Source organism: Perna viridis, chromosome 7 (assembly GCF_037379345.1).
Source record: "Perna viridis isolate PV_CMFRI_1.1 ecotype Kerala chromosome 7, ASM3737934v1, whole genome shotgun sequence".
Lineage (NCBI taxonomy): Eukaryota > Metazoa > Mollusca > Bivalvia > Mytilida > Mytilidae > Perna > Perna viridis.
The window spans coordinates 18,516,008-18,538,093 of NC_142451.1; the positions used below are offsets into that span (position 1 = coordinate 18,516,008).

The window sequence follows — 22,086 nt, forward strand, 5'->3', positions numbered from 1 at the left end:
AAACTTCCAAGATGAATTTATGTATCCTCTGGAAATATTTGAATTTTCATATAAAAACATACTGCTATGTGTTTATTCTCTTTCTTTGGATAAATTACATTAGTTATCAACCATATCATAGAGAAAGACCTTAAACCAGTAAAAATAATGATGTTTTGGAACTGACTAATTTATTTAGATTAAGTAAGTTTTATGTTGTTTTCGTTATTCAGAAAACACACATTTCTTTTGATATGATTTTAATATCAAAATGAAAACAATTTCATCATGATAAAATGTCTTTCTGTTTCAGCTCAAAGAGAGCATCGTTTCCTGATCTTCCCTTAACACCTCGTGAGAAAGAGATCCTAAGCAGTACCCCTGTTGGGATCTATGACAACACCCACCTAACAGGGTCCAAATCATCAGACAGTATAATGGGCCACACCCGTGACCCAGCTGCCGACTCACCAGCCCCTCCCAAACCTCCCCTACCCAACGAGAATACTGTTCACAGGTATAATTCATAAAAAAGGACTAATGATATGTATAAGACAACCTCCTACACAAGTTTTAGGGTTAAAAAAAATTGTCATATCAATCTGTCTGTTTGTCTTAATATTTGTCTGTTTTTGATGCTTGTCATTCCATCCATCTGTCTGTTTGTCTTAATATTTGTCTGTTTTTGATGTCTGTCGTTCAGTCCATGTATCTTGAAATTGCAACGTCTCTTAAACATGCTGAATGGATTTTATTGAAATATTTAACCAGTGATAGAAACCTATGCTGTCTCAAACTTTTCATTATACAGTGGCGCTATAATGCAATCAGCTTGGCCATCTGTTGAACTTTTGTGTAAATGATTTCTCAGCTTCTGATAGAGGGAACGCTCAAATATTTGGTTTATTGCGTTTGCATTATAACTTGTACCATGCCTCCTCCTTTCAGGTTTGTTGCTTATCTACTTCCTGTTTACTGTAGATGTAGCTAGCATGCAACATCTTGTTCCAATCAAAATCTAGCATAAGAGTGTCCATACTTAACAGTTCAAAGTTAATGTCTTCATTTCCAGGTTCCTAGCATATCTACTTTTACCACCATACAAGTAAAGTGTGATTGACACAACATAATCATTTGCATAGTAAATATTGGATCTTAATCATGCATTAACAAATTGTCAAAATATAGGATGAAATAACTTATTTAATGGTTAAAACAATTTATTTTGTGCAATGACAATTAATCATGGAAATACACTAGTAAACTTCATGTTTGAATTATTTCATACTTTTCTTCCTTTTTTTTACAGAATTGTGTGTAAACAGAGGTCCAAGTCATCATCAGATGATTTAGAGATAGACAGTGCTCCTCCTCTACCTCAGAAGGAAAAACGACCATCCCTTGTCAATAGTCAGGACTTTTTCACTAGTACCCCAAAGGCTGGGGTTTCAGGTTATTCCACACCATCTAATCAATCTCCGCACAATAGTTTGATTATAAATGTAAACAATGACTCTTTCAACAGTATTATGGACTGTTCTAGTTCACCATTAAGTGTATCACCAGCTAGTAGGTCACCAAGCAGTAGTATGGGGTCAGGACTTAATCACTCTGCCGAAGATTTAGGAGGTAGTAATAACCCTCAATTGCGTAAAGCAAGGACAAATAGTTTCTCTAGAGTACAGTCAGAGTCTGGCATAGGAATAATGAAAAAAATCACGATGACTAAAAGTGCTTCACAGTCTGACGGTACCATAGACCAGATCAATGAATTAACATTGAAAATAAATGAAATGACACAAGGAATTGCTAAGATCGCTGGTGATAATCCCCCTCCTTTACCCCAGAAGCGAACACCAGCACGGCAAACCTCCATGTATGATAATGTTACAGACAGTGGTGTGAGCACGATTTCCTCGTCAAGTCGTACAGAACATCGAATGTCATCATCATCTACAAGTAGTTCACAGTCATTTTCTGGGTTTTCAATCTCTCAAAAGACTACGTCAGTGTCATATTCACACCGGACTAGTTCACAGGAGACATGTTCTAGTCTATCTAGTGCCAGCCATTCTAGTGTGGATAGTTTACCTAAACCCCCTCCTCTTCCACCTAAGAAAAAGCATAGTAAGTTTTATACAAAATGTATTATATTACTTATTTTTAGATGTGATTAGAAGTTATTTAAAAGAAGTATATGCTTCTACAACACCATTGTGGCTGAAATGCTCATCTGTTTTCAGTTCCTTGCATTTCAGTTTACAAAAAATTACACATCTTTTCACTGATTGTTAGGTAGAAAGATAATAAAATGTGTATTTCCTGTTTCACCTTTGAAGAAAAATAGGATAGGTAGAGTGTGATTTTTTATGTCTCCGTGACAAACTGGGGGCATATTAATTTACCCCTGTCTGTCTATCCGGATTACACATGATCATGGCTTGTTCGGCTATCTCCTCTTACTGTTTTTGAACTACATCTAAAATATTTTACAGGATATTTCTACACATGATGAAGGTGTGCAGGGCCAAAGTATTTTGATTTTCGTGATGTATTACAGAAATTGGTGATAGTTAGGCATAGTCATTTTCATTAGAAATAGGGCTATATGACTTGTCCTGCTATCTCCTCCTGTAGTTTTTGAACTACATATAAAATATTTTTTGCAGGATGTTTCTACACATAATGATGGTGTGTAAGGTCATAAGATCTTAATTTTTGTGGAATATTATGGAACTGGGTGATAGTTGGACTTTGTAATTGTTGTCAGAAATATACCCCAAGCAACAAAGGGATTTTTTATTGGGGGTATTAACATTGTTCTATGTGTCCGTCAGTCCATCCATCAGTCCTCTTTTTCTTATCACAGGTATTTTTGCAGTGCTTAGCCTGACATACCACATATTTACTGTGTCAACCTACAGTACATAACCTTTCTGAATCTACAAACCATGTCTTCATACAAAAATAAACATGTTCTTCATTTGGCAAGTCTAGCAAGCGGGGATATCATTAGTGTCTTACAGACACATTTGATGAACTAAAAAAAAAATCACTACTAACAAATGATGCGGGGGCTTCTGTGACAAACAGCTTCTAGTTTATTTTACAATTTCTTTTTTACATTGAGTCTATAGGAGAAACATTCTGACTTTAACACTGGTTACTTAAAAAATGACAACAAAAAATTTATAGGTACGCTATTTTCATATGACCACAAAAATTTGCCGTCATATAATAGTAGGGTACTATTGTTGTTGGTTTCATCATTATTGTCTGTATACACTTTGTTTTCGGGCAAAAGGATGGAAATTAGTTGGTTGATCTTGATAAACGAAAATTTAACAAGGTTCCAAACTATTAAAAGTACAAATGTAAGTTGGTATTTGATTTTAGAGTATGTGACCAGAACCAGTGTTGGACCAAAAAGGTTCAAATTCTTATCCTCTGTCTAATGTCTAATCACAATTAAAAAAAAAATCCAAGCTGTTTCAAGTTTGAATGGTGTGTCCATACTTGCCCCATCTGTTAAGGGTTTGATTATCAGTTATATCAAGCTGCACTCTGCAAAGCATTTTATTTAGTTGAAAAAATGGGTGAGTGGGGTAATAGGAAACACTCATCTTTTATTTTTATTTACCTTTGTGTATCAGTTTAAAAACCACTTCATTGACTTGAAGTAAATTCAAATTTTGATTAAAATTAAAAATTGTGTTCAACCTGCTTAATTAACCAAAATGGAAAATGTTAGTTCATGATGAAAACTAGCATTAGTTGGTGGGGAATGTAAAGAATCTAAAAATAGTTCTACTTCAGCTGTAATTGTATAAAACAATCAAATTAGTAATTCTAGGAAAAATGGATGCAAATTCACCATTATATTAGGTATTGTATTAGATCCTCATTTGTTGTGTAACATTGTGGCAAAAAAAATATGATACAGAATTTAATCTAATCAAAATTGGCAAGGTTACACCATCAACAGGAAAAAGGTGTTTTCTTATCAAACTAATATAATGTGGTCATTGAACTGTTGTCAGTTTACATGTATCTAAAAAAAAACGTCTCATGATATTTATAGACATGTACATTTTGTACTTAAGTACACTTGAGCATGAGTAAATGAGTACCTCATTTAGTTTTAAATAAGTACGATTGTGAACATAAGAGATCTATTAGAAATGGTTAAAATAAAGTTCTATATATACAAGTAGGCAATGCCCATGGAAAGTACATGTAGTCTATAAGAAAACAGCGCCTTATTTTGATGGCAGTAAAGCACTTAAAAAGTTAAGATCTCCCTCAATTATTGAGATTTAGGCCATAATAGGAAAAAAAATCCTAGGTTCTCATCCATTTATGTTTAAATTTTTGGTTTGCCAGTTTAATTTTATATTTGATTTTTGTATCAATTTTAGTGAAATATGCTGTCATTTTGAAAGAAATTGACCTAAATTGGGCAAAAAATAAAGCAAAATATTTTGGTGAGTGTGAAAAAACAGATCAGGAGGGGATGAGAATCTAGGATAATTTTATTTTTGGCCTTCTCTATGTTTTTTTGCAGTATAAAGTGTAGTTGTATTTTAGGATAACCTTTGTTGTCTAAATTCTAATTTTGAGAACATTTGATTTTTTATTGGAAAATTACTTTTGAGGAAGTTAAAGTATGAATTGAATTAATTTACTACACTTGATTCAAGCACAACTCTAGGATTTTAGCATTAAAATTGAGGAATATTGTCGTAGGTTGTGTTTTATTATCCCAGCTTGCTAATTTAATATTTCAAGGAGTCACTTCCCATTAATAGTTTTGCAAAGCTTGTAATTCTGTTTTAAATCTCTCATATCTTTTTCACAAGTTAGTAGCTATATTTGCACTAGTGCAATGTGGGAATGTATTGCATGCTTGCTAATTAAAGATGTTGTGTAATAAGTGTATTACATTTATAATGTACATATTTTTTTTATTTTTCAGTACAGGAATACATGAGGACCTTTGGCTCATATCACCAGCCATCAACCACTATCTCAGATTGTATATATTCCCGGCATTCTATGAATTTCTACGAATCCCAATGGCATGAGCACCAAATAGAAATCCAGCCCCCTTATCCTCGATCCAATACTATAAGTGTGATATCTGATTTGAGTTCTGACTCATCATTCTCTGGGAGTACTTTAGCTATACCTCCTCTTCCAACCAAACGAAAGGTATGTTTATTGAATATTGTAAATCAACACGTAAACAGCACTATTATGGTGCCATTGCTGTTATCATGGGCATCGTTTCACAAAGTTTAAGTAAGACTTACATGTACATAAGTCTCATTGGTTTGTTTGAAGGATTTACATGTACGTAAGTCTTATGAGTGCTTTGTGAATCAATGCCCTGATCAGAGTTTGAACTCATTGTTTCACTGGGAGTACTTTAGCTATAGCTTCTCTTTCAACAATAAGAAAGTTTTGTTTACTGTAAACTTACTCATACCTTTTTTGTAGTTTTTTGTTTCACACACATGCAAGACTATTTCTATCTCATTAACATGAAAAAGAAGAAAATTTATGAGGAGGGGCCATTTACAGGTTTTTGGAAAAATATTCTAAATTTGTGGGGGCCATTTGTTAACAAACCATGTGAATTTCTTTTATGTGGAGGGGCCATTTTCTGTTAGAAAGGGCAATTGGCCCCTTGTTTTCTTAACCTCTGCACAAATTGTCATCAGTATTTCTAACTATCTGGAACTGGTCTGACCAAACATGTAACAAAAGAATAGGGAAAAAAATGACTGTTTCATACCAAGAAAAGTGTTTCCAGTGTAACTATATTTACTTCTGAGAATTGTGAAATTGTTTCAGAACATAGTTTTGAAAAACAAGGAAATTTTGTATGCTATTTTTTGTAGCTATAATTTACGAAGCATCACAGGTGATAAACATGTATTCTTCCCCCAAAAAAATATATACAGCTTACAAATTTGGGGACAAATGGCTATGATTTGCTTGTTGTTTTGTTTCAGTTTTTTGTATTTAATCAGGAAATCTTTTTATGACAGTTTACCTTGTAGTGATATGAGAAAAAATAAAGTTTTCTTACAATATCTATATTTTTTTTTGTTCAGGAGAAAAAAACAAATTTTAGATTTTAACAACAATAACATAAGGAAATGATATGTACCCACCTTTATTTATTTTTCTCATTACTTCCCTATATATTATGTCATTTCTGTTTCCATTTATAGTACAGTGATAACAGAGATTCTATGTCCTCAATTCAGTCTGATTCCTCATTAGAATATCCACGAGAGAAGGCAGCAAGTATGGTAGAGGGTCCAACACATAATACATCTGGAGACGTGTAAGTTGTGGAATTTTTTTATTTTTCATTTGTTTGTTTTTTTTTGTTTTTTGTTTTCGTTTGTTTTTTTTGTCTATGACAAAAATTGTAGAATTATTTTTTAGATAAATTTTGTGATCTATGAACTTTCTAACTTACAATTCTTTTTGAAAAAAATGTTTGTGCCAATGTTATTATCTAGCTAAAGGTTAAAGTTTATTACCTTGTTTTATTTAGAAATGTTCATGAAATTTGTTACACATTACATCAGTAATCTGTACTGTTTTCCTTTGATCTTGTTGATAAAGCAATTATTAGATTTACCTGTAAACAGAATAATTGTTACTTTCGATTTTGATACTGAAAATATCTTGAGCAACGTCTCCACTCGCACTCACATGCTTGTCGCATGATATTGTCAGTACCGAAATCTTCAATAACTATTATTCTATATGTAACCTGTAATGAACTAACTGACTAATTGGCCTTATATGTTAGCATTAATGTTGCATTGATTCAGCTTGAAATTGATTGGTTCAGGACTTAAGTCCGAAAATGGATTTAAGAATTTCCAACCCCTTTGGAAGGGTTCTCCTGACACATTTTAGGCATTTAATTAATAAGTATCAAAATATTACTTCAAAATGCCAAAAAAATAAAAAAAATTGTTGTTCACTTCTGGTAGAGAACTTTTTATGACTATCCTTTATAGTCAATGATACTTACATGATGATTTGGCATTCCCCTGTGTTCATTTGTTTTTCGACAGGTGAGACATTTACTGTGTCAATTGTTTATGTTTGAGAATATGTAATTCCAATCCAGGTGAATGACATTTGTCAATAACAAACCCTCAATTGAAAGAAGTCATTTGGTTGGTTTGAATAAATCGGAAATTGAATTTTGACTAATCAGGTACATTCATTTATAAACAATTTGGTTTGAGTTACATGAATTCTGAAAATAACGCAGGAGAATACCAAAAATACCGCAGATCTAAATTTTGACGGCCAGAAATTTTAATCGGACCGTGGACCCCCATGGCAGTTATTCAACCGGACATTTACAATTTTGATAGGTCATTGACTAATGTCCGACGCCAATCTGAATCACTGTGTTGGCATCAGTATGTTAATAATTTTTTCTCTGGAGGAAAAAAGAACTAATGGGTTCAGAATATTCCATAAACTGAAGAGGAGATGACATTTTTAGCTTAGAGGAAAATGTCCAGTAATATTGAAATAATACAAATTACAACTTTAAAATTGAATTCCAGACTAATGAAATATTCTAGCCATATAATGACATGTTTCTTTAACTTAAACATTAAGACTTGCATTATCAATTAAGTACCAGTCCACATAAGTATCAGACACTGCTAATGGTAAAGTGATTCATGGTGAAGAAAAACCCACCAAACAAACGATGCTTTTTCAGTCTGCTTATGCTATACTTTCACATAACAATAATTATTTCTGCTTTCAGCTCTGCCTTTTTTAGAAAATCATACATTCATTTCCCACTAAAATCAACCAAATCAAACAAAATCAAGAAGGATAACTCTTGCAAAGTGCCAATTTCATGTACAATCTATATGAATTTATCTCTAAAGCGCAACAACTAAATGAAAAACTTTGACTAGTTATGTGATCAGTAATTGTTTCAGATCAAGAAATAAAACTGATTTAGGTGGGGTTTATGACATGCATGAATCACCTTCAGTCTGATTTTTAGAAAGACTGCTACTTAAAGCTTATTTAAGAAATTGAAATATATTAGGTCTTTTGTACCAACCAATTTGTGCTTCTTTTGACTGTTGTAGAGAATTGAAAAGGTCTTCCTGTCCTCCTGGTCAAATAAAAGAGAAAGTTGAGGCCCAGTGTAAACCTGATATGCCCAGGGATGCTGATTCAGATTTTGCTGAAATAACACCTCTAGATGATGTGGATGTCTCGGACCAGCTTGTTAAGAAAAAAGATGTAATTTTTTAAAGATTAAGAATAAAAATTGAATTAACTAATGAAATCTTTGCTGTTAGGAATGATATGTAATATACGTAAAATTTGTTGGCTTAATGGCAATGTCTTTAATTGGTTGGATTTAAGAATCAATTCAAATGAAGGTAATCATACTTGTTTGCAGCTGGATATTTCTAAAATCATCAAATGTTTATAATTTAACATAGAAAGTTGTTAGTGATTGCTTTTGTGAGCAGCACAATATTTAGATTGTGTACCCATCTATATAAAGAGTGACCTATAGATATGTTTTTTTCAGGAAGAAGATGGTCCTCTTATTAGAGGTGGATCAGTGGACGCCCTGATAGTTCATGCCTCAGCAGTCAATAGAAATGGTATGCTTCATATTCAGTTATAAAGTTTTAAAGATGTCTAGAACATGATAATAGAATAAGAAGATTTACCTGTCAATTACACATAATGATATAACATAATGAAAGATATTGATAATATTAACACAAGTAGGAGATTGAAATTTTAGGAAATTGTGACCTTTTATCTAGTAGGAGAATGTACAAATGTGTACAAGTTTTAGTATATTGTTGCCATTAATCTAGTAGGAAAATGTACATATGTTTACAAGTTTAAGGACATTGTTACCTTTTATCTAGTAGGAGAATGTACAAATGTGCACAAGTTTTTGGACATTGTTACCTTTAATCTAGTAGGATATTGTACAAATGTGTACAAGTTTAAGGACATTGTTTCTTGTATTCTAGTAGGATATTGTACAAATGTGTACAAGTTTTAAGACATTGTTACCTTTTATCTAGTAGGAAAATGTACAAATGTGTATTGGTTTAAGGACATTGTTACCTTTAATTTATGTGTACAAATGTGTACAAGTTTAAGGATATTGTTACCTTAATCTAGCAGGAGAATGTACAAATGTGTACTGGCTTAAGCACATTGTTACCTTTATTCATTTCAGTTGATGCTTTAGTTCATTACTGCATAAACATGTTTCTAGTAGAGAATAATGTCAGTAAATGCATGCTGATGAGGAGCTTTTCTTTAGATCTTTCATTTTAAGTCTAGTTCATATTTTAATTATGATTAAAAAAAATTGCAACATTGATTATTCGTAGCATCATGATGTTGATTAAAGGATGTACAATATACATATGCATTTAGTTGATGATGGTGGTGGATATATTGAATGAAAAGCCAGTCATACTTTACATTTCTTTACCCAGTTTAGGATTAATTTCTAAGCATTTTACTCAAACATTCTGAAATTAAAGTCCTGAAGTTGATAAACAACTTAAATATTCATTCCCAAATGTCCTCTTCAATGAAACTTCTATAAACTGAACTGTGAATAAGCAGGTACTTACCCAAGCAATTTCATATTCTCAAGTGTTTTTGTGCTTTTGTACTTTTCTTACATTATTGGTAAAATATTGCCTTTACCACAGTTATTTCTAAAGGTGGAAAAAGGGTTCAGTTAACACAGGTTCAACCTAACCACTATCTGAAATTTCCTATTTGACTTTTATTAAGGCTCTGAAAGTGAAGGTGTCAATCAGGAAGGTAAGTTGACCTTTGTGTGACCTCTTATCAACCAATCACAGACAAGATATCTAAATGTTGTCCAGTCACTTTTACAACTCTTATTTTGTGCCAGTGACTGATTTCTCTGTTGTCAATCTCACCTTAATGGCTCATTAGAAGTTCACTCCAAAATAGAAATCCAACTTTTTCAAACATTTTCAGGTTTAAAACAAGATATTTATTAACTGCAATCCAATTTTTAATCTATTTTAGTTCAAACCTGGTTTAGGAATGCCGACTAACTGTTGACATTTTTAATTATTCAATTTTTTTACTATGCATTCCAATATTTTTTAATTTTTCATGAAATTTTAAAAGATGCAAAATGCTTACTTCGCCTTGCAAATTTTGCTTCCAACCACCCTGGTGGTGTTGGAATAACCAAAGCTTTTTAATCTTTATATGTCCATGACTTGTGGAAAGGGAGCCATTATGGGAATCTAGTGCATGCTAGCCTTTTGTGAATCCTGAGTTATGTATTATCCCGTCATGATCCTCCTATTTTGTGTTTATTTTACATTTTAAATGAGACCTATAAAAATATTCTGTGAATTTTATTTAATTTAGAGATTTAATTGTTTTAGTTTAATTTGTGTTACAGTTTGAATAAAAGCTTGTTAAAAAAAAGAATAATGCAAATTAATGACATTTGATAAGATAACCAAAAAAAGGAAATATACTTTTATATCCAAATACATTTTTACAAAGTTTTTGATTAACTTTTTATCAGGAATGGCAAGTGAGTAAAAGCAGATAGCTATGCTAATTGAAGTACTCAGGAATTTCTTGTGTATCAAGTTTTCTGATAAAACTCACAAAACAGCATGTTCAATGTTGATTAGTATAGCTAAAATTTGGAAATTATATTTGCATTTTCTTTACAGGCTCTCTCTTGTATGAGCATGATATATATCCAGTGTATAGTTAAGGTTTCTGGTATATAATGAATATGCATGAGTAGTTAGAATTCTTTATTTTGCTGTGAAAGTACCATACCTATTAAACCATTTTTTACCTTTTTTTTTTTATTTCATGACCTTTTATTGTATTAAAGTGGTTTTCTTTTTATATGCAGGTATGTTTTTTTTATTTTTTTTTCTTGGTGGTTTAAGGTCCATATGTTTGTTTTTATTTACTGTGTAAAAAGAAACAACACCATAATCTTAAAAAAATGCAGCTGAAAATGTTCTCAATTTAAATTAAGTACCAGTCCATATAAGATTCTGACACCTCATATGGTAGATGTGATTCATAGTGTAGAATAAAACACCTAACAGGCAATGCTTCTTTGATCTACATATGCTATATTTTTACATAATGATAATCCTTTCTGTATCCAGATCTGTATTTTTGAGAAAACCATTGTTCATTGCCTACTAAAATCAACCAAAACAAAGCAAATCAAGAACGATAAATTTTGCAAAGTGTTAATTTCATACAGAATCTAAATATTTGTTATTTGAAAGTGCAACAACTAAATGACAACCTAGCTTTGTGAATTAAAATTTATATAAATTCAGTAGGTTTTTGACTTGCAAGAATAACCTCCTGTCTGATTTTTATAAAGACTGGTACCGGTACTTAAAATACCTTGGAAAATCCACATCCTGCTGTTAAAGTTATATTATTTGTTGGGAACCAATTGTAGAAGTTTTTTAAACACCATTTAATCATTACAACTTAGTTCTTAAAATTTATGTTTTTCCATTAATATGACAGACAGTAAAGGTAATCCACTAATTTCAAATTTAATTAACCTAGAGCATACCCCATGAAGAACAGTACTTATGCAGTGTATCATATCAATATTTTTCATTGAATTCAGATTTTTTTTTCTGTATTTGGATCATGACAAAATATAATTTTATAACAGCTCAGTGAGTTGCAACATTGCTTTTTAACATTATTTTAGAATATTTCGGGATAAATCTATTAATAATTGTTAATGATATTGTGTACTAAAATTATAACCAACAGTCTAAAGAAATAGCCTTTGGCTGATAAATGTCGACAGAATTCAAGCCTTGGGCTGATACAAGTCCACCGTATTCAAGCTTAGCCTTGGGCTGCTAGAAGTCTTTAGAACTCAAGCTTAGCTTTTTAATTTTGACAGTGTGGATGTACACTACTAGTAATTCATGGGTATCAGTTTCATGGTTTTGTGAAATTTATTTTGTTTTGTGAATTTTTTAAGTTTCTATTCTGTGGTTTTTTTTAACCTAAAACCTCAATGACAAAATGAATAAGTGTCTTTACAGACTTGACACAGTATGGAAAATTGGTACCCAGTGAATAATTATACTGAAACAGAAAATGGGTAGTGTGGTTGACTGCTAAACTGCAATATCATGACATGTCTTTTCTTTAACTATAATATTTACATTTTGTAGAAAGTTAACTATTAGGAGCTAGACTTTGAATTTGCACTTTCAGAGTTCCTGTTTCAAGAGGCCTTCCTAACCACATATAGGACATTTATTGAACCAATGGAGCTGGTAGACAAATTGTTATATAGATTCCAGAAATTCCACCATGCTCAGGATAAGAAGAAAAAAGTAGCTGGTAATGGATTTGCTCTCTTGATCAGGATTATTGATGAGTTAAGGTAAGATATTACTGAGGGCTGTTCCAGTAAAACTTACGAAGAACAGCAGAATGCACTTTTATTCTTTGTATACGGGACAGGGGGTGTTAAAGTCTCTCGACAAAATAAAGAGTTCAATTCAAAACACCAATAGAATTATCATGGGTGAATCCTCTGGTGAAAAAGTGCCTTCCCCCAGGTACCTCATACCTTTTAATGGAACAGCTCTGAGTGATTTTGTTTGTCCAAATGTTAGGTTAGGATCTTTAGTTTTATAATGAAAAAGTCAATAGAGATTACTGTAAAGATGGTTATAGTTTTTGGTATGAGTCTTTGTCATATGTCAATATTTTATTGCTCCATAGATTTTTGTTATCATGTTTTAAAGTGGTACAGCACTTTTCAATGGAAATTTGAATGTTATTTTATGGAAACCACACAAAATTAGTTGCCTGTGAATAATTGGTTCTTCCTTGGTTTGCTACTTCAAGTAAAATGGTTATTTAAATTGTAAAACACATCTTAAAAGTTCTAATTACATAACTTTAGTAACCTCTTGTAGGTAACAATATTTGTTGCTATGTAGGCTTCACAGACTTGTGCATTCAAAAAATATTTGGTAGTTACTGTAACATAACACAGGAATTTAGTAATGGTTGTTGCAGTCTGTTTTGTATAGTTACTTTGTAGACTCAACATCCTATGACTGGTAGCCATCAGATTTCTGTTGAGATTTTGTAGTTTTTACACCCTTATTTTTATTTGACAAATGTTTGGGGAGACCTTCTGTTGAAGTGTTCATGTTGCTGTGTGTAACAGTCTTATTCACATACTGAATTAATACAAAACATTTTAAATCACCAACTTTCACTTACAGGTTCAATGAGTTAGCAGATAGTACAACCAGAAAAATCATGGATTTAGTGTTTGAATTACTCTGTCAGGGTGATTTAATGTTGGCCAAGATTTTACGTAAGAAGATTATTGAGAAATGTGAAGGAAAGCAAACACCATGTGACATCTTCCCCGCCATGACCATCACATCTTCTATTTCACTACGAACCAGGTATGCTCTACCCATGTAAATCAAGTCCTATTATAGATATCTGTATTTTATTTGTTTGACTTAAATGATTAACCAATTGTTTCATGTTTAAAATATTAATTTTGATTACAAATGTGTCTTATGATCAATATCTAATTTGTGCCATATTATTGAAACTAAGATAATATAAACAGCAACTGTATTCAATTTTTTTTTCTATCCCTCATAAAAGTTTTCTAAAAAAGGAAATTTGTTCTTCATAAGTCAATACTAGTACATGTATTTAATTATACTGGTATGCCAACTAACTGCTGATCAATGGCAACTCATTAAATATGTCTTTTGGTTTTTGTTTTTTTTTTTTTTTAGCCCATCAGATATGTTACACACCAAATCACATGACATTGCAGAACAGATGACCTTGGTAGACGCTGAACTTTTCCAGAAAATTGAGGTATGTCATTACATGGAACTAAGAAAGGGATTTTGATATTGAAAGAAGCCACCCAATGGACAGTATCAAAAATAATAATACAAATAACAACATAGCATAAAGCTATTGAAAGAAAACACACTGAAGACTTGAATTGGATTAACTAAGAGCATATGTCATTATTTTTAATGCAATCATAGGGTAAGTATAAGAAGTATTGGGATCTTTTTTATTCCATTGATGTTTTGTATTAAATAGGCAAGTAGGGAATATAAACAACTGATGAATATAAGCTACGAAAACTATCAACATATAATGGAAAATAGTCTGAGACAAACAACCAAAACAAACCCAAAGGAATTATGGAAAATTTTAAATCGACTTAATAAAAAAGATGCAAGATTTAGATTTTTAGATCTTACATCCTAATTCTGTTAATATATTAGACTATGATTTAATTGAAGACAAAGTTTTAAAAGCTGTTAAGGGTTTGAACAATTGTAAGGCATCTGCTGAAGATGGTATTGTCAATGAGTATATTAAGAGTACAATTAATTTTATTATGCCTATATATCTTAAATTGTTTAAATTGTATTTGATAGTGGTACATTCCCAGATGTCTAGCTTAAGGAAAATCAAACCTGTTTATAAAAAAAGGTGATCAAAATGTTTTGGATATTTGTAGAGCTATTTGTCCTACTTTTAATGTTGGTAAAGTTTTTACCTCTATATTGAACACAACTTTTTTTATGAAATGGGACTTGTTTCTAATTCCCAGGGTGTTTTTCAGAGAGGTAATTCTGTTCAGGACAATATTTTTATACTACATTCCCTAATTTCATTATACTTATCGTCGGGCAGAAAATAATTTTGTGAATTTATAGACCTCCGGAAGGCTTTTGACACAGTTTGTCACATGGGAATGTATCAAAAAGTTATTAAATTGGGTATTGATTAAAAACTATTCAGATTGATCTATAATATGTATAATATATCAAGTCATGTGTTCAATTTGGGGAATGAAAACAGGTTAATTCTTTTTTGAAGTTGGTAGTTGATAGGGAGAAAAAAATTATCTCCCTTTCTACTTGCTATTTATTTTTAAACTGATCTAGAGGAATATTGTACTGAAAACTCTGTTTGTAGTTTAGATATTTAGATAGATTTTCCATAGATAAGATTGGTGTATACTTAAAAATGATGATTCTAATATATGCTCATAATACTGTCATTTTTGCTGGTACAGTAGAAAATTGGAGGGAACATTATAGGCTTTTGAATACTGTCAAAAAACTGTGGAGATCGAGTGTTTATTTAAGTAAAACAAAGATGGTGATATTTTGTAATAGATGCACAATTAAAACTTTTTAATGAAAATGTTTCTATATGTAATTCACATATATATATCTAGGTCTGTTGTTTAATGGTTGATGCTGTAAAGCAAGGAATAAACTTCTTTACCAAGCCCTTAAGCCAGGAGATTCAAATTTTACAAATTCCGATAGATCTGCAATTAAAATTATTTGACTCTTTAGTCACATCTATTCTGACATATTCTTCAGAAATTTGGGGATATGAAAAAAACTTGTCTAATAAGATTCAGTTGCAGTTCTGTAAAAAACTACTTTATGTTTGCTCTTGAACACTTAATATTGTGGTTTATGGAGAATTAGGTTTATATCCACAGGACATCAGTATAAAAGTATGCATGGTTTCTTTCTGGTATAAGCTATTATTGAACACAGAAAAGTTATCTGGAAAAATTTCCAGCTATTATATAATCTCCATGAAAATGGCAATCATTCATTGAAATGGATGACTTTTATGAAATCAATTTTTGATTTGTTATTTCTGAAGTTTGTTTAAATGATAAAAATTTTAATTAAGATTATATGAAACTTTCTGTTAAACAGCATCTTCAGGATCAATTTTGTCTAAAATGGTTTTCGGATATGTACAATTCCTCAAGAGGAAAATTTTATTTAAAGTTTAAAACTGAATTTTGTTTTGAGTCATATTTGACACTGCTTATATAGATTCTACATATCCAAGTTAAAAACACGTAATATTTAAGTACCAACTGAGACAAGGAGATGGAACAAAATTCCTGAACATGAGTGTATATGTAAACTTTGTGGCTTTGGTATTGGCAGTCAACTTTATTATTTTGATTTTTGTACTAATACATTTTTACTTAGATTTTGGATACCTTCATATTATACTAATTACCCTTATCCAAACAAATTGTAGGGATTGATAAAAATTTTGTAATGTAGCTGTCTTGACTCACCTGTCTGTTTTCTTCAGACCGGTTGAGCATCTAATGAACTAATCTACATGAAAATAATAATCCATTTATAAAAGTTGCACTTCACTAGTCCTAATTTCATACATATGGCTTAAATTTCTGCCTGTGTGGAAATACTGTCTACAAAGGACATTTTTTTATCATTTTCTAATTCAGTTAATCTCCCATGTATTATAGTGAGGTCTATACTCATTTCACTCTGTAAAATCCAAACAATAAGTCATGAGTATTAACGAACCAATGTTAATTATGTATATTGGAAATTTGTTATGTACTAAATGTATATTTTTCTGTATGTAAAATCGCTCTTGTTGCCCTTAATTGCGCCTTAGTTTTCCTTTTCAATAAGCATTGAAACATTGAAACATAAAAAAATTAGTCAGATGCATTTCTTGCAATAATAAAAACTTCACAATAATTTCTTATGTTTTAGTTACATTTTTAGTTCCGAGATGGGCAGGTTGAGTCTCAGATCACCCAATCTATAGCTTATTTTGTATCTAAATTTAATACAAGAAACCTTATTGTCTACAACTGAATTTCAGGATTTACTGAATGATTAAGTTTATTAGTATAAAAGATTATATAGTCTATAAAATAAGTTTGATTAGAAGTGAAATGCCGTTTGTAATGCTGTTGAGTTATTCAGTTTGTCAACATCCCTGTCTTAGAAGCCTATATTCAGTAACTAAGACCCTGATAAAAGAGTTGATTTTAGCATTATTTTAATTACACCCCACGCAACGAAGGGTATAATGTATTTGACCTAAACACTTGCAGATATTGACATAATTTTTGGTATAAGTTTAAGTTCAGGTCAAGTTTAACTTTTGTTCCGCTTTGATGATTTTTACCAAAATTAGGGGCCTTGAACTTAGCAAAAGTCACAGAAAAAAAAAGTTTTCTGAACTTTTTTTTAAACGCTTGCAGATATTGACAAGATTTTTGTTATATCAGTTCACCTTGACAAGTTACAGGTCAAGTTTAGTTTCATTCCACTCTGATGATTTTTATCGAAATTACGGGCCTTGAACTTAGCAAAATTCACAGAAATAACAGTTTTTTCAGAATTTTTTTCTGAACACTTGCAGATGTTGACACAATTTTTGGTATGTAAGTTCACCATGATAAGTTACAGGACAGGTTTGAAGTTGGTTCTGCACTGATGATTTTTATCAAAATTACAGGCCTTGAACTTAGCTAAATTCATAGAAATAACCATTTTTCTGACTATTTTTTCTAAATTCTTGCAGATTATGACATGATTTTTGGTATATAAGTTCACCATGATAAGTTACAGGTCAAGTGTACGTTTTGTTCCACTAAGATGATATTTACTTTGGATTAACTAAAACTCAAAGAAATCACAGTCTGGAGTTTGAAACTACCATTCTGAATAACAGAATTTAGTAACAAAGGTCTAAAGCCTTAAACACTCTTATTCCTTCTTTTATCGGGGTCCTTCTACATGTATTTCTCTTACAAACAAATTTACTTGAGTATCCAACATTGGGATGTGTGGGGTATGTGAGCGTGCTCACTAAGGTTCTTTAATTTAGAATTAATTTTTCTACAGATACCAGAAGTATTATTGTGGGCTAAAGAACAATCGGAGGAGAAGAGTCCCAATCTTACCACATTTACTGAACATTTCAATAAAATGTCTTACTGGTAAGTTAAAATGACATTCACAGTAGGTTTATATGTGAAAGCATGTAGAAATATGATGAATAATTATGAGCTACAACACAAAAACTTACTTATCAAATTTTGATGTTTTTTTTCTTGTAATAGATTTAAGGGCAAGGTTGAATTTATGAGTTGCTGCCCTAGCATTGTGCATATTATGATTTTTTTACATTAAGTAAACAAACTGAAGAAACATCAACTGGCAAAGATGTAGAAAAGAAATGAGGAAGGTCTATGGCTGAAATGTTTTTTTGTTTTTTTTTCAAAGGTTGAAAAGGTTTAAAACCACAAAAACGTTACCTGAGGAGTTTCGAAACAATCAAATTACACAAAGTCATTGACAGTGAAAAATTGAAAGTAAGAGATAATGTCATAATAATGAGGAAGGTCTATTTTCATGGACACTGATTTTCCTTGTTTTTCACTGTTCTGTCTTGACATGAACTCATTCCAAATGGTAAGGTAAAGTGTTCATAATTTTTTATGACCAATTTAATGTTTCAGGGTAAGGACCAGAATTTTAACCCAGGAGGAAGCGAAAGATAGAGAGAAATATTTAATGAAGTTCATTAAAATAATGAGGGTGAGTTTTCAACACAAACCAATCTTTGTAACATCTCTGGTCAAATTTGAAATAAATTTTACATACAACAAAAATAACTGTAATTCTGAATTCATTGTGTCTTAACCAAATTTTAAGTTTTAATATATCAAGTTAACGTTTCATGCACTTACATTTCCTAATACAGTTTTTTATGGATCTTATTGAAGGATTCCCAATAAAAAATATTTGGAATAAAGAAATACATGAATCACCCATTATAAGCCTCTGCCTGATTTTTAGGCAGAGCTGTTCTTAAGTATTAGATTTTTTTTTATCAAAAATCCAAATTAACAGACTTATGGTGCTATCATGCTGAATTGTTTGAGCATTTATTGAGAAATGCATATATGAGGTTGCAAGAATTACAGTTCTGAAAGCTTTCATTGCAAAGTACAAATTTGGAAGACAAAACATTTGTTTGAATGCTCTATTCTGGTAAACATTTTTACAAGAAAATATGTTGTGAACAAAGAAAAATGTTAAACAATGTATAATACATTTTGAATGTTGTTAAAAGAAATTACAACTGAATGATTAGTGTTATATTTTCTTCAATTAAATGTTTTTAATTACAAAGCTTAGCAAATTATCAATAAAATTTTTAAAGGTGGTATCATGAATGTGTGGTTTTTTTTTTTAATATAAGACTCATTTTATTTTCAGCATCTGAGAAAGTTAAATAACTTCAACTCCTACTTAGCCATTTTATCAGCAGTAGATTCCGCTCCTATCAGAAGATTAGAATGGCCAAGACCAAACCTAGAGGTATAGTTATATACAGTGTAATCTGTCAAACCCTTTAAGGAGGTAGACCTAGGGTAAGGGACATAACTCTTGAAATCAGTGATATGTTTGTATCATATTCATTGTCACCAAAACATATCAAGCTTTCTTTTGAAACAGAATGAAATTAATCCAGGTTCTTTGATGCTTACATGAGATTGATATCAAATACTGAATACTAACGTTCTAATGATTTTTAAGAAATGTGTGCCTTACTCTACATCTACCACCTTAAAATTCAAAATCTTTTGGGTCTAGACAGGTTTTCAGTTGCCAAGGTTCTAATTATATTTAAATTTATGTAAACGGTCTTTGAAAAGAATTTGTTTTAGTCTGGTTTTCTGATTATTCAAGCTTTAGATAGGTTTTGTTGTACATTTGTTAAGATCATTAAGTGTCAGTCCCTGTAAGAATCAAGCATTACGTTATACATAATATGATAAAACCCATCATTTTCAAAGTGTAATTTGACTATTTCCACCATCAGATTCAAGGAAAACAGACAAGATTTTAGATATCATGCTGGACCATTTAGTTACAATTTCATTGAAATGTGCTGAAAATGAACATTTCAAGGGCAGATAACTCTGTCAAAAACCTCATTTTTCTAAGATCCTATTGAAAAATTTCTGAGTAAAGCCAGTGATGCAGAGATTAAATAGTGTTATTTCAAATAGAGAAAGTATCATTGAGTGATATTACAGTTAGATTGGTGGGTTTTTGACTTGCATGTTTCTGATTTTTCCCATTTTGCCTGATTCTTACAAACACTCACACTTAATAAGTTATTCTATTAAAGACCAGACTCATTATTTACCTAAGGAGATTTGTTGACATTTGATCTACCCATTTGAATAGAGGCAATGTATTAGTCTGACCAATGCTTCCCTCTTGCTTACTGTGCTATGCCGTGGCACTTAATTGACAGATCATGACAAATTGTAAAGTAGAAATTTCTCTGTCTCACATTTCAGTTGTAAACAACATCTGATTCTAACAATAACAGGCAATGTTTGTGTATAGATTTGTTGTGTCTGTGTGGACACAAAGAAAAGGAAGATATTTGGAATAAAAAACATTTAAACAACTTGTAATTTAAATGATAAATTTATTTTCATTGTTTTTGATACAATTGAAAGCAAAACTGAAGTTTTTTTTCTGAAATACCATCTCTGAATAGAAGTCAGCCAATCTGAATGCCAATTGTTTTTGGCTTTTTGAAACCATTGTTAAATTAGATTGAGTCAGATACATCAGTCTGCTATTACATCTATTGCTTGATGTTGTTTGATGTTGGTTCTATTAATTGGTAATGGTAGTTCATATTTTTCAGGCATTAAAAGAATTTTGTCAGTTAATAGACAGTTCAGGATCATTTAGGGCATATAGACAAGCTTTAGCTGAGACAGAACCACCATGCATACCTTACATGTAAGTATTAAATGTCTATGTCATAAATTGTTTTTATTAATTTTATTTATCAGAGTTTTGTAATACATTGTTGACATATGTTGCTTTTTCACCCACTTGCACAAGTAGTAAGATAGTGATTAATTTCATGGACCCTGTGGAGTGAATATATTTGTGGGTGTCAGTTTTCTCTGATTTAAAAAAAAATGATTAGTGTTTCATTGCCTTGCAGGTACTATTTTTTTCGTCAATTGTAAAAAGATTGATGAAAGGTTTTTGAAATTATCATTAACAGAAAAAATGTCTGTTATTTAGTTCTGCTGAATCATTTTGAGAACAATGGTCCTTTTCACAAAAAATCATAAGTGTAAAATTAGTTGTAAGTTATGACATCATAGTGAATAAAAATGTTGTGACGTCATAACTTACGACTAATTTTACTCTTACGATTTTTTGTGAAAAGGGCCACAGACCATTGCTCTTTTATAATTCTTTATCTCCTCTTGTTTTATGATTGATTTATGTGATTAATGCTTATCTACTTTTAATATTTCAGTGGTTTGATTTTACAAGATTTAACTTTTATCAATATCGGTAACCAAGATTTCTTGCCTGATGGTAACATCAACTTTGCTAAAAGGTGGCAACAATTTCATATACTAGATAGCATGAGGAGGTTCAAAAAATGGTAAGTAACTCATTTTATATGCCCATCCTATGATTTAAGGGATTTTTGTCTACTATTGCAGTGAGAAGGAGTTCTGGATTCATCTGTCACCTGTACTTTATTGATACAAATCTTCCATCTCACACCTCAAATTGATTTATATATTTATTTCCCCCACTTATAGTGTGGGATATCCTTCTTTCCATCTGTTCTTCTGTTACCCAGAGAGGTACCCATCTCTTATTCTTTACTCATCCTATATCACTGAATGTAATTCAGTGAAACTTTTCCAGAATATATATATTATATATTCCCAGTGTGTGCCTCCTAAATATTTTACATTTGATCCAAATCAATTTGGAGGTCAAAAGGTTATTACTTAGGGAAGGGGTTTGATTAATGGTGATATGTACTTTCTGAAGAGGCTGCCTGTCCTCTTAGTTATACATGCAGTCATTAAGTTATAGTTAGATATGTAGTGAAAGAAATTAAGAAAATACCTTGATTATTGAAATACTTCTTGATTGGATTGGGCAAAAAAAATGGTTTGGGGGTGGGGGGGGGGAGTATAAGATTGTGTTCTCATGTATTAACATACGGAAGTTAATTTTATTCTTCTGTTCTGAAATTGATGATTGATGAAACTTTCACATATTTTTAATCACATGATACCAATGT

General features: G+C 31.3%; 1 protein-coding gene across 15 annotated transcripts in view; it reads left to right on the top strand.

The window, feature by feature from the left end:
• LOC148611650 (rap guanine nucleotide exchange factor 1-like) overlaps positions 1-22,086 on the top strand; it is a 67,761-nt gene that overhangs the window by 41,131 nt on the left and 4,544 nt on the right. For 14 of the 15 annotated variants that reach the window (XM_088592381.1, XM_088592380.1, XM_088592383.1 and 11 more), the window contains 15 exons: positions 293-496; positions 1,289-2,106; positions 4,955-5,190; positions 6,219-6,334; positions 8,136-8,292; positions 8,591-8,666; positions 9,835-9,864; positions 12,319-12,490; positions 13,347-13,535; positions 13,884-13,968; positions 17,832-17,926; positions 18,449-18,527; positions 19,212-19,313; positions 20,665-20,762; positions 21,298-21,429. In XM_088592381.1, coding sequence (XP_088448507.1) covers positions 293-496; positions 1,289-2,106; positions 4,955-5,190; positions 6,219-6,334; positions 8,136-8,292; positions 8,591-8,666; positions 9,835-9,864; positions 12,319-12,490; positions 13,347-13,535; positions 13,884-13,968; positions 17,832-17,926; positions 18,449-18,527; positions 19,212-19,313; positions 20,665-20,762; positions 21,298-21,429 — 2,589 coding nt within the window. The remainder of the gene's footprint in view (positions 1-292; positions 497-1,288; positions 2,107-4,954; positions 5,191-6,218; positions 6,335-8,135; positions 8,293-8,590; positions 8,667-9,834; positions 9,865-12,318; positions 12,491-13,346; positions 13,536-13,883; positions 13,969-17,831; positions 17,927-18,448; positions 18,528-19,211; positions 19,314-20,664; positions 20,763-21,297; positions 21,430-22,086) is intronic. The other variant, XM_088592382.1, reaches the window with a different exon arrangement.